We start from the raw sequence: 18851 nt of genomic DNA, 5'->3' as shown, positions 1-18851 counted from the left end.
ATTTACCACAAAACAAAGTGAAAGAAACTATCATGGAAAGTGTTGAAAATGTATTCTAAAAACTATGACCACTGTCAGATATCCTACTTACTAAGTTACAGTTTGGAGATAACTTTAGTCTTGATTATGAACCTTTGGACAGATTGACAAATCTAAAATATTACCTCCAGCAGAACAAGCAGATATTACTGTAATACATGAAAAGAGACTCATATACCTTATTTCACGCAAAAAAAATGCAGTAAAATAACACAAGCATCAAAAAAGACCCACGCATTAGATCCAGTATGTATCTTACACTTTATTTAAGTGTTTCTGTACATCGGGTTCCTAAAACCAAAGCCCACACATAAATACAAAATTCATGTATCAATATGCATTTAGCTTACAAAATGCCATACTACATACAGAAATCTCCTAGGTTATTATTCAGGCTGTTTTTCTTGCTTTTTTCCCACTTTTACGGGTCTGCTTCTCATTTTTGAGAGTATCAGTGGGCAACAACGACTCCTGCTAAGGCCTGAGAACACCTTTGTTTCAGCAGAGCTCACTGTTTCAGCTGGTGGAAGGTGCAGGGGATGCCAGGGGGAAGTATTCTCACCTCACATTGTTTAACGCTCCGAGGTCTGTCCCAGAATCTTCAAGTATCAAGGATAGGGTACTGAAGGCCAGGGTGGACAGAGTCAGCCACGTTTAGTATTTCAACTGTATAAACAGACAGGGGTGTGTACCAGGGGTGGTACAGGGTGTGTACCAAGTGATCCAGTAATCCATTTCAAAAGTTGTTCTTCTACTATGGCACACACAATTTATTAAATGAAAGCCAGGAATAAATAGCTAGGATACACTTTTACTTCTGTACAAGAGTCCATGCAGCAGTAGCTTTTCCTCTTGGCTGACAAAGTGTTTTTGCCCACCGCAAGGACATTAATCTTCTTCCTTCTCAATATAAGATTTAGAACTGACACGTGCCATTTGCCTGGCTAAATAGCGGTCCCTTGCTGACATGACTGTCTCTTCATTGCTCCGTTTGGCAAATTTGCTCATGCTCTCAGATGGTTTCTGTGCTTGTTCTTTCTCCTCTTTCTCCCCTTCTCCAGCTTTACGTTTCTGCTCAGACAAAATTCCAGAGCTGGATCTTCCCTTCTCATCCACCTCTCTCTCTTTTCCCGTTCTCTCTTTTTCCAGATCAGTCTCTCCACCTTTTTCTAAAGATGTAGGAGTACCTTCCCTCCTCTCTCTGTATTTCTTTTCATCACGACCATATTTCTCTCTCCTCTCCTTCACGTGATCTTCCTTTTCTCTGCATTTCTCTCCTCTCTCCTTCTCTCTGTCGTTATATCTTTCTTTACCATTTCTTAGTCTGTCTTTCTCTCGTTCCTTTTCTGAGCCCTTCTCTTCTCTCTCCTTTCCCTTCCTCCATTCTCTGCTATGTCCCTCCCTCTCTTTTCTTTCCTTCCCCCTTTGTTTACCATCTTGCTCTTCCCTCCTTCTGTAGTTATCTTTATTAGTGTGATCTCCATATCTATGTCGCTCTTCCTTTTCCCTTTGGTGATCCTTTTCGTGGGTCCTACTTCTCTCATAATCTTTTTCCCTGTACCGTTCATCATTTCCCCTTCTGCTTGGTCTGCTCTCTCCCCTCTTTGTAAGATGGTTTGTTTGGGCTTTTGTGCGCAGCTCTTCCTCTACACTGGATGAGCTTGGTGACCTGGAATGCCTCTGGCTCTTGTGACGTTTAGCCTCCTCCTCACTGCTCACAGAGCTCTCTCTCCTTTTCTTCTTTTTCAAATTTACTTTACTATTTTTGTGTGTCTTATCATCATCACTACTATCAGTTCCTAAGTCGGTATCAGCGTCTGGATTGTTCTCTTCCTTATCAGAGGGCTTCAGTCTTTGCCCTTCATATGGGCACTTGTTCCTTTGGTTGGATTCATCATAACAACTGTCAGCTTTTTCTTCCTTTATCCTACATTTTTTATGTTAAAAAAGAAAAAACAACATTACACAGCCTGAAATCTCAGACTTTTCTACAAACTGACTTCTGGTCAGGACTTAAGCAAAAGATGCTGCTGAAAAGTCTAAGAAAGCAAATCTGTCCGTGGCTCAGGTTCCAGGAATCCAGCGCAAAGGATTTCTATTAAGTATCTGTATCTGGTTCATTGGTGAATGCGAGCTGATTAATTTATCCAAAAGAACGACTATGGTTAAGAATCTGTAGCCTCCATCTAAGGACAAAGACATAGATTTGTATTCTCGTGTAAGCTTTTTGGCAAGCTACACATTTTTTCCTATGTGTTTATTCCTCTATTCACATCAAATAATTATCCAGGGAAGAAGCAGGTTGTATGTTTTGTTGACAGAGGTAGGAACATAGCTTCCATTAGTAGTAGTAGAAGATTTTTTTAGTCTGCTATTTCTGAAGATCTCGGTCTTATGGCTAGATAGAAATTAGTATCTTTTAACAGTTCATAGATTCTTAAATACAAAAAGCCGACCCATAGAGGACCAATTTGGGCAGTAGGCAGAAAGGTTATGCTTTGTCATTCTTTTCTGACTGATAAGGAAATATATGTTTACTCACACCAGCCACATGTCTCTGCTTTCTAATCCTACAGCTACAGTAACAGTCTGTGGTAAATTCTTATGAATCAGCACACCATCTAGTTAGATTGAACATTTGATGCATGCTTGAAAGCATGGTTAGTCCATGAACAATGACTAAAAATTACACTGAAAAGTTTGATAATTTATTTAGTAATCCAATTAATTAAAATGACAAGTCAAAGTGGATCACTTAAGGACAAGTGATGCAAATTCTGAGATCTAAAAATCAAGCTGTTTTCTCTCTGTATCCTATTGTACCACCATAAGAAAGAATAAAATTAAAACATACACCTGAGCTTATTTGAAAGCCTTGCTGGGAGCACCATCTACAGTACTACTTGTTTTCTCCTGAATTAATTTTATATAAAACTCAGAAAAGGAACATTTCCTTAATTTGCAAGATTAAGAAACCATCATTTTAAATGATCTCTACACAGTACAAAACTACATCTTCCTGAAGACGCTCTGAAAGAAGAACTATTAAAGCAAATGGACAACCAAGTGGACTGACCACTACTGCTACTGTTTTTATAAAGAGATGCAAGTGAATAACTTAAGATTTCATCAATAAAAAGAAGAAACTATAAAATGCAAAATTCATTTAACCACCTCAGTAGCACCACTGAAACCACACAGGTATTCCTCTTTGGTGAAAGCCTGAGACAGGATGTTTTTCCAAACACATAGGTATACTAATACTTTAAGTCTCAAATGACAAAACTGTGGCCTCAAATTTCCCATTTTCTGCTTAAATTCAGGAAGCCGTTCTGCTTTTCTTCCAGTCAGTAATTCTTACTTCCTATTTCTGTTACGCTGCTTTTCCCTATTTATTTCCAATAAGATGGCATATCTTTATACTAAAGATGTAATTGAGAATTCCCTTATTTCAGCTAGCTGAGTAACTTCACTGCAATCACATTCTTCATTTAAGCTAAGAATTTACTTTCTAATAATCCAATCTCAGATCTAGAAGATCTATTGATGAAAGCTGCATTTTCTTTGTGATGGCAAGCATTTAACTAGTGACAGCCAGGTTTAAAGCCTATCTCAAGTGAGCTTTAACCTGAATTAATTGATCAGCTGTTGCATATAAGAAACATAGCCCCTTCACCATATTTATCCACAGGGCAGAATTTCACCATCTGAACTACATAAATAATTCAGCCTCATCTCAGTACTTTGCTTTGGAGTGTGCATATATTAAGATTTTAAAATATTCCCACTAGATTTCCTATATATTTGATTAATTTCCTTTTACCACAGCATCAACACTCAATTAATTTATTTTTTATGAACCTGTAAATGTGGAGTAAGTACAAAGTTAGAGACCCACATTCTTTTCAGGAAATTCTTATCACAACATCATTTCCTATGACTTACCTCTATGCCCATTATTTTACCCTTTGTCTCCCTCGTGATTCAAAATATGTAACTTAATACAGATTGCCATATATTAGGTTACAATAATACCAAGCAGTATTACAAGTACAACTGTCCTCTTGATACTTTTTAAACGGCATCCCTGTCCTGCTTGTTTCTGTCTTGTAGACAAACATCAGGCATTTTCCAAATAATTCAGTTAATCAGATGTATAAAGGAATCAGCTTACCCTACTGGTGTTTTAATATTCTCTGCCTAACTCTTACAGTGTTCCAGTGAGTCTGGAATCACAAACAGCCAGAAGCTGGTTTATACCTGAAAGCCTTCTGGAATTGCATCCTACCTGGCTTCACGGAAGCTGCATTTAGGCATCTCTTCTTCCCCCACCCTCTGGTTTAAAAGATGTCTGTAAAATCCACTGAGATCCTTCTGTTTGGTCACATCCAGGTATGCTAAGAGAAAGAAAGTAAGGTTGGATTTACTGCGCCACAAATACTCATGAGACACAACTCACAATCGGTAAAAACACCACCAAGACTGCAAACTCCATCCTGGAAGTTTTCAAGCCCAGAGTGGAAAATGCTCAGAACAACCTGATTTGACCTCATAGCAGACCATGCTTTGAGCAAAAGGCTGGAATAGATGACCTTCAGAAGTCCACTCCAACCTGATTTATCTTATGATCCTATATCGTAATCTTTACACCTATTCCTGGGACACTGTTCAGAATGTCTGAAGTAAGGAGCGTAAGCATCATTGTACCCCAGGCTTACAAGTCTTCCTTCAACAACTGACCCTTCCTCAAAAATTAAACGTAGCAACCCAAATAGTACTGACACACAGAGGAGCTTCCTCTGTTCCTTTAGTAACGTGTACAAAGGAAAACAACAAAGTGGGATCTGATTCAGTATCTGCTATCTGGTCCTTTTTGATTTTAATTATCTCAAGCCTCACAGAGAAACAACCAGATGACAACGTTGTAAATCATGTACAAGGCCATACTTCTTTTTAAGGGGAATTACTTCAGTGTGAATCTCACCCTCGAGAGCTGCCTCTCTTCTTTCTCTTTCCTCCTCCTCAGCCCTTTCTTGCAGCTTCTTCTTATAGGCTGAAGTCACAAAAGCCTCTTTGTGAGCAAACTCTCCTCCTTCCATTTCACGCTCTTTCTGAATTTTTCTTTCCATTCTTTTTTCTTGCTCCTTCTTTCTAATCTCAGCTGCTTTGAGGATATTTTGGATGTATCTGGGCTAAAATAGGAGGGGAAAAAAGTATCATGCTGAGAGGCAATTGAGGTGGCTGAGAAAACATAAACTGGGATTGATGGAGATGTTGAAGAAAGTTGGTAATGGAAGAAAATTGACAGAAGCTAGTCTAACATATTCTCACACTGTTTGATAGCTATCTGAAATAAACTCATTCCCTTTTAGATCACTAACATGGCGTGCTTCCCAGTAACAAAAGACGTTGCTGTATTCAATCAAAACATTCAGCCCATCTTTGACTAGGATGATTTTTACTCTGAGTGAAATTAAATGTTTTTTGATTTCTCACCCCTCTGTCTTCTGTCTTGTAATAGTCTTGCCTTTCTATTGCTGTAAAGGAGTGGGAAGCTTCCTTTTATACCCACGTAACCTGACAAGAGCTTTCAAATGAGATAGAATAACTAACAATGAAAATATCACTTGTCAGGATAATTCAGCAATGCTTTGAAACAAGGCATAGGGCTGTGGAAATCGGCTCACATTTCACCAAGGAAAGTTAATCACTTTAGTCTTCTGACAGTTCTCCAGTAAGCACACTAGTCAGTGAGGAGGGACGATTTACGTTCATTGGCTTAATAATCAAAGAGTCTTTATTATCAGAAGTAGTATTGTTGCAGGGCCCACTGCCTCTAATCCTATTATCCCATTGTAACATTCCCTTCAGAAATACACAGAGAGATATGCTGTATGTACATCATAAATTGGGTGGGAAACTTGTAGTCTGCTGCCCTCCAGAATATCACTGGATCTGGACTCTGAAGTATCTGATGAACTAACAGTTTTGCCAAAATTCTTGCAAATTACTACCTTATGTAACAGAATTTGAGCACAATACTTGTGTGCCCCATGAGAAAATGCATTTGGCAAAGCTTAAAAGTTAATCAATCATAGTTATTCCAAGCATACAGAGATAAGACAGACAGCATACATTTTCAGGTATCGACCTTTTTGTCATCTTTTCCAGATAACACTCTGGCATTACTTTCTTTCTTCTTTTGCTGCATTTCATCATAAATGCTGTCATATTCGTACACTGTAGCATCCTCCTCCAAAGCCTTCTGAATCTCCAATTTAGTCTAAAAGAAAAAAAGGGGGGAGGAGAAGAAAAGATACCAGAAAATTAAGCATGAAATTTTTACTATTTTCAAACATTTTATTCCTATATTGTAATTTAAACAGATCTATAGTATAAACCTATCCATTAGAACATTGAATGTAAATTAAAAACAGTCTGATCTACGAAGTTCTTGAACTGTTTACCAGGATTGAGAAGACGAACAACCAAATCATCACCAGTATTTGCAGTTATAGGAAATATAGGAAACAAAGCACAACAGTCAAAACAATACTGGAAACTTCTTAATGAGCACTGTTCCATCAAATAACGTAATTCATTTTTTTAAGAAACAGTAAACAACATTTCAATAAATTTTACTGTCTGTTTTCATCTATAGTTTATCCCCCTTCCCCAAAGCTCCAAATAATAAATATGTACCAGTATAATTCAGGATATGATTCCATATTTCACAGTTCTATCTTCTGTTTGTACAGTCACGTTGGAAGTAAGAACTGTGAAACCGTTCAGTTTTTAAAAGCCCTATCAGAAAAAGGTAACTGCTAGGGGAGCCCTTCGATCAGATCTCCTGACAACAGAAGGGGAATGCTCAACGGCAACCATACAAGTTTCTCTCAAGCACATGCTGCTTCATCAAAAAACAGCAATGTGTTAAATGTATGATGCATAAATATTTTCTTCTTCTATGTCTTCTATCAGTCTGGAACTTTTTTAAATGTAAAATTCGTGTTTCCTCTGTACAATTTATTCCTTGATTACAGTAAAAGGCTCACTGTTGGTATATATTTAATTATTTAAAACCCCACTACTTTGTAACATTACATTCTACAAATGAAACAAACTGTTTGAGAAATTCTAAAAACATCAATGCATTCAATGCCACAAAACAAACGTCAACATCTTGTGTATTTAAGTGCTTGCATTGAGTAAACAGAAATTTTATTGCGTTTTAAGTTATGACCAGCTCTGTGTTAAATCTCACTCATGCAGCTTTCATTGGGCAGATTTTCAGCTACTCTGATCACAGCCAGAAGAATTTCAAAAAGAACAATCTTGCCCAGAAAAGTGAAACAAAATCTTTGCTAGAGGAAAGACTCTGAGAATGTCAAGTCACGTTTTGAAGGTCTTGTGCTGCAAAGAGCAATGTACAAAATCATAAAATTACGTGGAATTTTTTTAAAGGGTAATTCTGAAGTTGCACAATTATGTTTCTGCAATTATTTAATAAAAGAGAACGGACGCAGCAATTTCCTCATCTGCCATGGGCATGAAGAGTTCCCACTGCATCTTACCTGTTTCATTGCTTGTTTTTTCAATGCTTCTTTCTGAAGACTTTCACCAACAGATGGCTAAGAAGGAAACATTGCAGAAATAAAATTAATTATGTTGACACAGCTCATATTATTTTTCTTCCATTCTAATTAACAACTATATAATAGTCCCATTATGTAAGTCAGTCTCTCACTTCAATAGTATTTTTCTGTAAGCAAGAAAAACTAAAAGTTCATTCACAAGCATACAATGAATCAGCCTTTTCCATGAGCAAAGTATTGCAGTCCCTCAACATATGTATGTATATATATTCTTAATGAAAATGGTGATGAGTTTAAGAACACTATTTCAACGACGTGTACCTCAAAAGCTGCATAAAATTTCATGCCATTTCACAAAACAAGCAATCTCTGCCCAAGAAATATGCAGAGACATAGGAGGTCTGTGAAAACTGTGCCTTCCTCCAACCATTGTCAAAAAACTGGTAGAAAAGACATACCCCTCCACTACAGCATGGGTTAGTCTGTTGGTGCAAGAAGCTAGCACATCAGCAGGCACAACATCTAGCAAAGGACAGCTAAAGCCAGTACTGAAACAAATTGCTAAGAGAAGGACGCTTGTAATACATCTACTCACTCACAAACACGACAATTCTTTCAGGTTTTGCCATTTAAAAAAAAAGAAAAAAAAAAGGAAAACACAGAAACCCCCCCAAATCAACAGAAATTGGAATTATACCCTCCTACCAATTGATGTATCAAAAACATTTTAATGTTCTTGGGAATTACATGTTTGTGCATAAAGAAGGATAAATATTCTCAATGATTTTTTAAATTATATTTCTAACAGTCTGTGAAATGGATAGGTGCTATTCAGAATATACATACTCTTCTTCCAACATGTAAATGTCATCACAGATGTAGCAGTCATGAGCAGACATTCTTACTGACAATCACATGAAAAAACTGTATTCATAGTAAAAAACAAGTATCTGAAAGGATTTGGCGCTTATTTCAGTTCTGATCTGTATCATTAGTTCCGTATTTTTAAAAGTAAGAATACTGCTGATTTGAACATCATGTACTTCAAACATTAGTGTTTAATTTTTCAAGATTAATATGCTAGAAAATAGCAATACTAATCTTCCCTAAGAAAAAAAAATATCCACTAGTGAAAACGTTTTTAATCATGCCGTCTTTTAAAACAAACAAACTTTGTATTTTATTTAGTTTTCTTTTAATTAGTGTTGAACTAAACTGCATATCTATTTTTTCTCAACCAATAGATAATACTGTTTATTAAACAGATTCACTATACATGACAAGACTCATATCCTTGTTTATGTAATTAAATATCTCTTAATCTTAAAAAGCAGAAATAGGAAGGAAAAATCCTCTTGCATTTTGGCAGCTTCCCAAGTTTTGCAGCTTTGATTAATATGTGCTCTGTATCACGTTTTAAAAAGACAAAGAGATTGTGTAATCAGCTCTTAATAAAATTAAAAAACGGAAACCAACTAGCAGGGAGCTTGGCAGCAGGGACTAGGATATTCTGAAATCAAACAAAATTAGCACCATGTAAATTCAAACAGATCCCCTGAACAAGAAGGCTTTTGATTTCATTTGATGTTTAAAATAAAATAATGTGTCATGACCCCTCCTTATTATGCTATTAAAATTTTAACAGATGTGTCAACAAGGAAAAAAAACAAGTGCTTTTCCACAATTTTCTACATGACAGACTATAAACAGTCCAAGTATTTTTCACTGGTTAATTTCAGAAGCAGGGAACAAGTTGTGCCACGAGCAGCAGAATTAATGGAGTTTCATTATATGTGAGACTGTGCCCTCTGTCTCTTTATTTTTCCCTATCACCTCCTCAGACACCCTGCCTGCTTGATTTGGCAGGTGGGCAACACCGTGTGTGACCAGAAGGCAGGCCTGTGCTGAGCAGTCAGTCAACGGTTCCTCCTCAACACTGGGAAAGATTAAAATCACAAATTCTCATCCATGTCTGCCCCTTTACCCAGCTGCCAATTTTCATGAAGACCACAGGAACGCAGTATCTTTGGGCCCTCTGCCGCCCACCAAGGATGGTTAAGATTGTTAGTGAGTTCACAAGTCGTATGGGACTAACTAACATGTATACACAGTGATCACCTCTAAAGGATTTTTTTCTGCTGTGCAAACCATAAATAATAAAAAGACTTACAAGGGTCTGTGTAGCTTTTTTGCAGAAAAAAAGCCAGAAAGGTAGATATCTCACAGGAGTACCAAGTAATTCTAAACTCAGCAAGAGAAGGTGCTAGAGCAACACTGTCAATATTTGGAGAAGTACGTACGGTACCACAAAATAGCATCCACTGAATTCTAGATACTCTAGACCTTTGCTCACTTCCCATAAACATGCTAGTACTTACTTTCATAAGTAATACTACAATCAGAAAAACCTGAGAGACAGAATATTCAAAATATTCCTTCCTAGCCCACTCCAAGTGAGGGACTTACAGACAAGTAAAAATGGGAACTTCAAAGGGCCCATATTCCAACTTCTTCTGGTGCTTTAATTGCTACGTGCAGACTTAGATAAAATGCATCTCTGCTTTCAAAATGTTAAAACCTCGTGGTTAAACTACAGTAATAAAGGGAAAGTGTCACATGCACTTCCATGGAAGAGAAACCCAGCGCTGATTCAGTTATGCTCATCACTAGAAAGCAGCCTCCCTCTCTTACCCAGCTGCAGATAACCACGTAAGGAAGCAGACCACGCTTCAGGCTTTAGGAAGCTGAGCTTGGCAGACGTTAGCAACATACTCACAGAGTCCACTGTGGTATCAGGGACTACACCCTGTATACTGCAGCTTGCTGGTTATTCGGACTAGAATTGGATATAGTCTCGTATTTATTTATGTAGCTGGTTGGCTGGTTGACTGGGGGAAGTAGATAGTGGATTATTTAGTTTAAAACAAACTACAAGAATCCTGGCTTCATTCATCTAGTATTTACCTCTGGCTTTCAGGATTGACGAGTTGATGTTGAGAAATATTTAAAATACTGTACTTGATTTTTATGTCATATGCTTTCTTCTAATAAAATGCTATAAATGAGTCAGTATAAATTTCTTAATATAAACAAATATTTTAAATTGACAGTGGAACACACACCAGCATTATACAGAAGACCTACACTTCCTCCCGGCTCTGCTTGACATATTAAGGGTCATCACTGAAGGATTCCTTTACCAGACACTCTTACATTGATTTTACAGAAAGGTACCTAAACAGTAAGGAATCTCCCCCGCATTATGCCAGAAAGCAGGGGCTCAGTAAAAGACAAAACAGATTCTGCAGTTATATTTACAGAGTAAGCTTTATTCCATGCAAAATATTTGAAACACTGCTTAGAATGTTGTCCTTGTCTGCCTACATGAAATAAACGTGATCTACAAAGATTACATAAACACAACTGTAATATATAATCCTCATGATTGTACATGTAATTGTAAAGAAGTCCACCTGCGATTTGTTTGTCTAGAGTGGCAGTAAGTTTACAAAAAACAAACACCTTCCCTAATGGTTTATGGTTGACAATTTCCTGTTGTGCTATGAGCTCTGATAGATGAGAACTTCCCGTTCTTTTGTATTGTTTTTACTTATCAACTGCCCATTTATTAAAGGCCCTATAAGCTCAGCAATCTGTCTCATACTTCTTTCCCTGCAGTCAAGCTATTCTTCTGAAGCACAAAGCTTACAGTTTAATATTTTCTGGAAGGAGAAAATGTTTTAACCCTACCCTGTGAAGTGACATAGAATCCATGCAAATCAAGAAACTCTTGATTTGTAAGAAACTCTCTTACAAATGAGACTCTCCAGACTACTGCTCCTACAAGACCATGGAAGATAGCTTGTACACAACTGAAAAGGTTAAAAAAAAAAAGAAAAAAAAAGAGAGTAATGAAAGAAATTACCCCAATCTACTAACATTTCTCATTGTTCTCTCCCATTTCTTATCTTCTTCAGGTATCTACAAGCTTCTTTCAGGTTCTTAAGTGCTTAAGCTACCTCCTTATTTTTATCCTGCAAGCAAGTACCCCTTGCACGTTACTTCTTAACGTGTCTTCTTTACATTGCTCCTACACAACCAAAGAACAACGGACATTCAAACTACTGACCAGTGGTTTTGGTTTGTCTCAGCTATGTTCAACTCAGAACAGAGCACGCAAACCATTTACAGCTTTATACAAAAAGCTCAATTCAAAGTTCAAATGCAAATACCTAAGAAGGCAATTCCACAAACAAGACAACTAAAATTTCGTTTTCTTACAAATTTGTCTCCTCTGCCTTTCCACCACAATGTCCCAGTCTTCCCACATCTCAGGTCCCAGCTGCAGTTCCTTGGTTTCCCTCTGCATCTCCTGCTCCCTCCCGTCTCACCTACACTAGGCAGCCAGCCCTCAGCTTCCAGGCCAGCTGAACAGAACCGAGGAGGGTTGAGATCATCTTGTCCTTCTCCTCATCGGGGCATTAATGGGGTCTTTGTTCTGCAGTTGGAGATGTTTAGTCTTGTTGAATTCACTTGAAATTGGCCAGTGTATTCAGAAACTTACTATGGGCAAATGTCAGACAGTGAATTGTATAAAGCTTTTTTTTGAAAACCAAGAGGAGGAGAGCAAATGATTCACCTGCACATGCCTAGTTTAAAGAATACCTGGGCTCTATTTATCTTTCCGAGTTGCTACTCATTTGTCTCGTTTGTTCTTGGGGAAAAAAAGCCAGTTGCTGACATTGGATTTTTAGAAGTAATTCCTCCTAAACTGCTGCTGTAAATGGCATAATTTCTGCAGCAGAGGGTGCAGCACCATTTAAGCACAGCCTCAGAAAACAAGTCGTAGTCTGTGACTAGTATCATTTTCAGCACTGCACCTGGTTTCTAGGAAGTTACAACCTTAAATCTGAAGCCGAGAATGTCTTGTAAAAAATGTCACAACTATTTTAATAGATGCTCTCAAAGTATATATGAGATGCCTGGCTTGTTTGTCCCCACTGACTGCCACAAGTACGAGACCAACAAATTCTGACATAATAACTATTATTAATAGAGTATCTCATATTAGCTGCATAGCCCACCTCCTAAGGAAAAGCATCTGTGGTTGCTACCAAAACCCCAGGCATGGTACTTACTGATAGACAATGTAAGACATCACTCCATTCCTTTTTTAAAACCAAAAGATGCTTCTGCTCTAATATAACCTGTTATGAAAGACCCACGAGGGGGCTTTGTCCTTTAACATTGCCCTTTTGAATTCTCTACATGCTGCTTTGCAGTAGACACGTAAAATAAATTACCTTTGTTTAAAGTGAAATGCATGTTAAAGGGAAACGAAATGCTTCAGTGATGTCCGGCAGATTATACAGAGTTTGATTTTAATCTCTCACTACAACCATCTAGTTTTAACTGGATGTGCAGCAAACATCAACAGCAGGATAATTTGGAGCTCTATTTGATCAGCAAGTGAAAGAAGCACAGTCAGCCAGCCAGTTCACAAAGTGAACCCAAGTGTAGATACCGGCATGTGTTTCTATGGATCTCGCCCCAGGTTTGTGGCCTTGTGTGGCTACGTCTCTGAAAGGCTGAGATCTGACTCCGCTCACTTCATTCTTCTCACATCAGATAAGGAATCTCAGACTGTGAGATCTTTGGATTCATGACACTTCGGTATCAAAACATCTTAAAATGAGCTACTTGCACTCTCGTGTATATGTAGTTAGCAGTGAATCACTAAGGCCTGCCCTCGTAGAGACCTATATTATCCAACTACAGCCTGCACATGGATGATCGCTAAATGTACATGAGACTCAAGCCTTCAAGGGGCCGGGGGGCGCAGAATCAAGTCAGGCAACAGATTCATCTCAATTCATACACTACATGAGTCATGGCTACTAGCAGAAGACTAAGAGAAAGAACATGAAAAGCAAGTCACATACAGAATTAGCTTTCCTCAGCATTCCCTCCTAGCTTCCAGAAACCAGGAGGTTAGGGACTTCCTGAACTGGAGGATGCACTGGGACCACTGTTTGACACCAAGAGCATCCCTTAATTTGACTAATCCATTTCTGAATCCATTCATATTTTTGGCCATGCCACAATATCCTGTGGCAATGAATTCCACAACTTAACTATACATTGTGTGGAGGAAAAAACCAAACTTCCTTTTGTTTAGATTAAACCAGTTACTTGGCAATTTTGTAATATACACTACTGCTCATATTATGAGACATGGCAAAATCACTTTACTTTCTCTGAATCATTCTTGATTTTACATACATCCTCTCAAGTTACTCCTCTCCACTTCCCTCTTCTCAGTAATCTTTTTTCTAAGAGCCCCTTTAGACTACACAGTCTTATTTTGCATGAAAACTGTTGCATAAACTCTGATCATCAATACTCATTACTTTGCCAATCTTTTTTTCAGTCATACTGTATGTATCCTTTGCAAAGTTCCAAAGTAAATGGAAGGATCTGTAAGCAAAAATCTGAGTCTACAACAGGATATAGTTTTCTGCTTGTTTTCAGCTTCTTCCTTCGTGCCTGCTTAAACACTCGATTTAGCTTTTAGATGGTCGCTAAAAAAACACCAAATCAAGCTGATACAGTCACAGAACTATCCACACTGACTCCATGATCTCTCTCCTGAATTTAGCACCTACTGTGGTCTATGCACAGTTATTTCTTCAGCTACACTTTACATCCTGTAGCAACAAATCAGTTTTGAAAGGGTGGTAAGGTACAGGAATGTATGTTGGGTAATTCTGATACAATCAAGAAACAGAAATTTTATCTGCTGTACCACAGAGATATTTTGAACTAAATTCCAAAGATAAAATAGAACATGGAACAGTGCACTAGGAATACTGACAGGCCACCTCTGAAAACGCAATGCATGAATAAGGGAATAATATTTTTTGAGAAAATGGATATATCACAAATAACAGTAAGCCAGATGGAAACTTATTTCTAACAGATCATAGTTTGTTGCTGTAATCTACTCTCTACAACAGGCTTTCCTAGGGGTAACAACCTTCCCCCCAGTTTTTAAAGATAGCAACAACTCCTCATTATGAAGGCAAATAATTCAGAACTATATTGGCTAGAAGTAAACTGTAATCGCCTGGTTTACTTTTTCCCAGTCAACATTGTATTTCAAGAAAATTTCCATCCCCGATGTTCTGTTTTTTATGAAGTAATTCAAAGATCATCTTCATCAGCAACTAACATCCATTAATGTACTTAGCCACAGCAAAAAAACCTTTCAAATTCCTTCATCAAGGGTACAGGCAAAATCTTAATGAAATATGCATAGTAACATTTTAAAAAAAGGGAGTAAAAGTTTGGTATCTAATACATAATCACAGACCGAGTCAGGTGTGCAGATTTCCCAGCACAAACTTTATTAGAGTTCAGTTAAAAATACATAATCTCCAGACATTTGAGATGTAGTTCTGACTGATAAGGTAGCAGACAGGAAATGAAACCCCTCCCAAATGCTGCTCCTTATCTTGAAAAGCTCTGAAATTATTATTGAACTAATAAAGTAATTTTGCTTTTTTTAAAAATGATCTTCTTTGATAAAGGCAGTTATGAGATTATTACTTTTTGCTGGGTATGTGCCATACTGATGAGCATGACAACTTTTAAGAGTCTTTATAGCAGACACTGCTAGTGAATGTCAGCCTTTCTGAAAGGGAGGATACTTGATCTGTTAAGCTAAAAATTAGTAGACAGCATCGTACATTGTTATTATTAGAATTATTAGCATTCATTATTTTGCTTTAATGTTTAGGTATTAAAAGAAAATATGAAGTGAAAAAACACAAGATAGCCCCATACTCAGGAAGGTTCCCAGTCCTACCATGTAATGTTTAATGACAATAGATTAATTCAAGCTCATTCTTGGGATCTGGAAAATATGGGGTCAGTCCGTTAATGTAGAGAAAGACACCAAACGCCAAACTGACAGGGAAAGTGCTCCTGCCACTGAGGACAGCGGAGCCGCTGTCATCTCCATTAGCTATATTTAAAGGAAAGCCTCTCTTCAGAGCCATGATGCCAGCTATGAGCTCAAGTGGAGGGACGCACCTCCTGAGCGTGCTGAGGACAGCAGCTAAGTGAGGAAAGAGATGGGATTTAAGACATGTTCCTGTCCTCTCTCTTTCCTCTAAGTCCTATAAACTGCACTGAGGCAGTTTCATGTTGAGGGTTGAGTGGACGTTACTAGGAAGGCCCTCAGCCCTTTCATGCCCTGTATAAAGGGAGCTCAGGCACCATCAACAGCAGCATTCTGGATTCTGTAATGAAACCAGGCACACAGAGGTTGTGAATTGCTAGATTCAGGCTTTCTGTGACATAAAAATAACAACTGCTAGTTCATTAAAAGACCATTTAAAAAAAAAGTTTTGATAATAGGAGTCAGAAACTGACAGATTATTTGACGCTTTATTAGCATTATTGTTTTCAACCACACAAAAGAGCGAGCATGGACTGAAGCTCTAGAGCAGTAAGAACATTTTTATAACACATGTTCTGTTTCTAAATTTCAACTGATTCTAAATTTCAACTTCTTAAACGTTAAAATTCTAGACTATGGGTATATGTAAAGTTCATTTTCTGGGTTTTGTGGAAAAAAGTTAAATAGGCACATAATGACATTATGATTAATTTATCACAAGTAATTCCAGATCAATAAAACCCAGTAAATTGTAACATTACGTCCAGAAAGCTCCATCCATGTGGAGAGTTCATCCCCGCAACTCTGAGTTTCTATTCTTTACCTGTAAATTATGAAGCTATTGGCTTTAAATCCTTCAAAAATTCTGTTTTAGAAGTTGGGTTGCTGTAAGGTATCCAAACCAGCCTATATACCACGCCAGTTCTTGGATGCCCCTGATACTCATAGCAGTACATCCAGAAGTAGTAATTTTTATAGTGTACAGCACCCTCTACTGGGGAAGGTAGAAAGCTAGTATTTTGAAGGTAATACTTAAAAAAAATTAAAGGAGGCTACAGAAAACAACAGTATCAAAATCATGCAATACAGTCATACATCACAGAGTATCAATAAATTCTGTGATCACAGAAAAGCTATGTATTGTTCAATCTAATATTACAAGTATTGCGAGTACTTCCAGAATTACAAGTAATTCTCATTACTTGCCTTTCTTTTTTTTTTTTTGCTTTAGAACTTTTGGTTTGTACAGCTCTGCTTTTGTTTACAGCGACTGCAAACATCATAAACCAGTTATATCAAATTTGGGTGGAATGAGCTAAAGGATAAAATACACTTAACAACTACACTTTAAAGTTAGCATCTGAGGAACGACTGTTGATTACTATTGTCTTTCTATTTACAGACATATTTACCAGTGATAGCCAACAAATTTCTTTACGAGCTAGATATCGTTAACTCTTGCAAACAGGTTGCCACATGTAATGAACTTTTGGAAGAGCTGACAGAAAGTAATGAACAATCAAGTCATCACTTCCATGTAACTTGCACTAAAGAAAACACAGATCATATGTCACACCCAAATCCAAAATGATGACACATATTTTAGTGACACTGCCATAACCTGATGCAGGCATTAAGGGTTGTAAAAAATTTGCAGAATACGGGGCAAATTTCAGAAGAAAATTGTTGAACTGACCTCTTCGTCAGAGTCATCTGCAAACACCGAGAGTTTGTTTGAAACGAGATTTTTCTGTGGCAATTTTTTTGGCATAATGAGCCCATATCTAAGGAAAAAAAATAAAAGTTACCTTTAACATTACTTACAACAAAACACATAGCATGTTCCAAAACAAAAGTCTACCATTCACAATTTTAGAAACAAAAGATCAGCATCAACGTAATGTAACAAGTATAGATCTGAGCAGCGTTTGCAGCAGTGCGCTCAGCCTTGCCACGCGCTTGCCAGCTTCTCCCACAGCTACTGCTGTCTTTTTCCATGCAAAGTTTCTGGATGCAATGATCTTCCTAAATTAGGCCACAAATCCCTCTTGTCCAGAGTTCTCTAAGTAATTTTTTTTTCCTTCCTCAGAGAAGTAAGAAATTACTACTGTTTAATCTCCAGAGATTTAGTCTTAGTCTACACTAGACACTACTTTGTAACTATGTTTGCTGGGGCGATAGTTCACCTCTTTTGCACTAGCAGCGTAAACCACCAACGCACAGATACAGCTACGGCAAAAGACAAGATTAACAGCCAGCTTATGTCATGCAGAGATTGATTAACTACACTACAGAGCTCTTCTGCTGACACAGCCAATCTCTGTGCTCAGAAACACTTACTATGTTTTTGGTAATGAGCAATCACTAAATCAGGAATTTCTCCCCCACCTGCCTTTCCCCGAGTCCATCACCGAGTAAATAGTTCGTCACAGCGGGTAGCGTTCAGCTGGGGAACTCCACGATGCGTAGGTACTACGTCATCATTGTGACGAACTATTTGCTTCCGTGTGCTCTGAACCCGCCCTCCAACAGCTCCCTCCGACCCCGCCGCGGGGAGCCGAGAAGCAAACCGCGGCGGCAGGCCGGTGCTCAGGGGGGCGGGAGGCGGCAGCTGCACTGCGGGTCGTGTGGGAATCCTGAGGGGATTCTACTTCCTAAGAGTGAAAACTCCCCCCCGGCCACACAGAAGCAGCCTCCGAATGCCCTCCCACTGTTTTGGTTTTTTTAATAAACACAGTTTTAAATTCAGGCCAACGCAGCAAGGCTACACGGTAGACATACGCCGGCCGGGACGAGCGAGCCCCCCCCCCCTCCTGCGGCCCGGGCTGGGGGGGGGATGTCTGTCAGAGCTCGCCCCGGCCCGAGACAGGGCCCCGCCTGCGTCCGCCCTCAGCGGCGGCCCCGAGCTCCCCCCGGCCGCTGCCCGGCGGAGCAGGGCTGGGTCGGACCCTCCGCCCCGAGGAGCCCGGCAGCGGCGCGGCGGGGCCCCGCAGTCCCAGCTCCACCGTCACTCACTGCTTGCTCAACGCCGCCATCTTGTCCCGGCCGCTGCCGTCACCGCCGCCAGGTAGAGCCGCCTGCCGTTCTGCGGCCGCAGATTCCTCGCGGCCGGGACGCCCCCTTCCCCGCCCGCCCCGGAGGCTCCAGCCGCCCCGCGCCGCGGTCCCGCCCCAGAAGGGAAACAGAGAGCGGGCGGCGGGGGCCGGAGGCGGGGGCCGAGTTTTTTAACGGCCCATTGGCGAGTGGCGAAAGTG

General features: G+C 39.1%; 1 protein-coding gene across 2 annotated transcripts; it reads right to left on the bottom strand.

Moving 5' to 3' along the window:
• Window positions 1-281: 281 nt before the first annotated feature.
• Window positions 282-18668, bottom strand: NSRP1 (nuclear speckle splicing regulatory protein 1). 2 transcript variants are annotated; one of them, XM_076354965.1, is made up of 7 exons: window positions 18613-18668; window positions 17294-17381; window positions 7614-7670; window positions 6191-6322; window positions 5024-5231; window positions 4328-4436; window positions 282-1966 (listed from the first exon to the last, which is right to left on the bottom strand). In XM_076354965.1, exons 1-7 carry the CDS (start codon window positions 18630-18632, stop codon window positions 928-930), a joined length of 1653 nt encoding a protein of 550 aa, XP_076211080.1. In that variant the 5' UTR covers window positions 18633-18668; the 3' UTR covers window positions 282-927. The 2 variants fall into 2 exon arrangements, with proteins under 2 accessions (XP_076211080.1, XP_076211081.1); XM_076354966.1 differs by lacking the exon at window positions 17294-17381 and having other exon boundaries at window positions 18613-18648.
• Between the last annotated feature and the right edge of the window lie 183 nt (window positions 18669-18851).

Source organism: Aptenodytes patagonicus, chromosome 17 (assembly GCF_965638725.1).
Source record: "Aptenodytes patagonicus chromosome 17, bAptPat1.pri.cur, whole genome shotgun sequence".
NCBI lineage: Eukaryota > Metazoa > Chordata > Aves > Sphenisciformes > Spheniscidae > Aptenodytes > Aptenodytes patagonicus.
This window is presented reverse-complemented; position numbering and strand designations above follow the sequence as displayed.

Bases quoted from the DNA above. Each gene is read 5' to 3' on its own strand.
- NSRP1 (XM_076354965.1), bottom strand. From the start codon at position 18,632: ATGGCGGCGTTGAGCAAGCA. The intron at 6,323-7,613 runs GTAAGATGCAGT...TTTTTCTTTTAG, and splicing joins AAAAACAAGCAATGAAACAG to ACTAAATTGGAGATTCAGAA. The intron at 5,232-6,190 runs GTCGATACCTGA...CTCCTATTTTAG, and splicing joins CTGGAAAAGATGACAAAAAG to CCCAGATACATCCAAAATAT.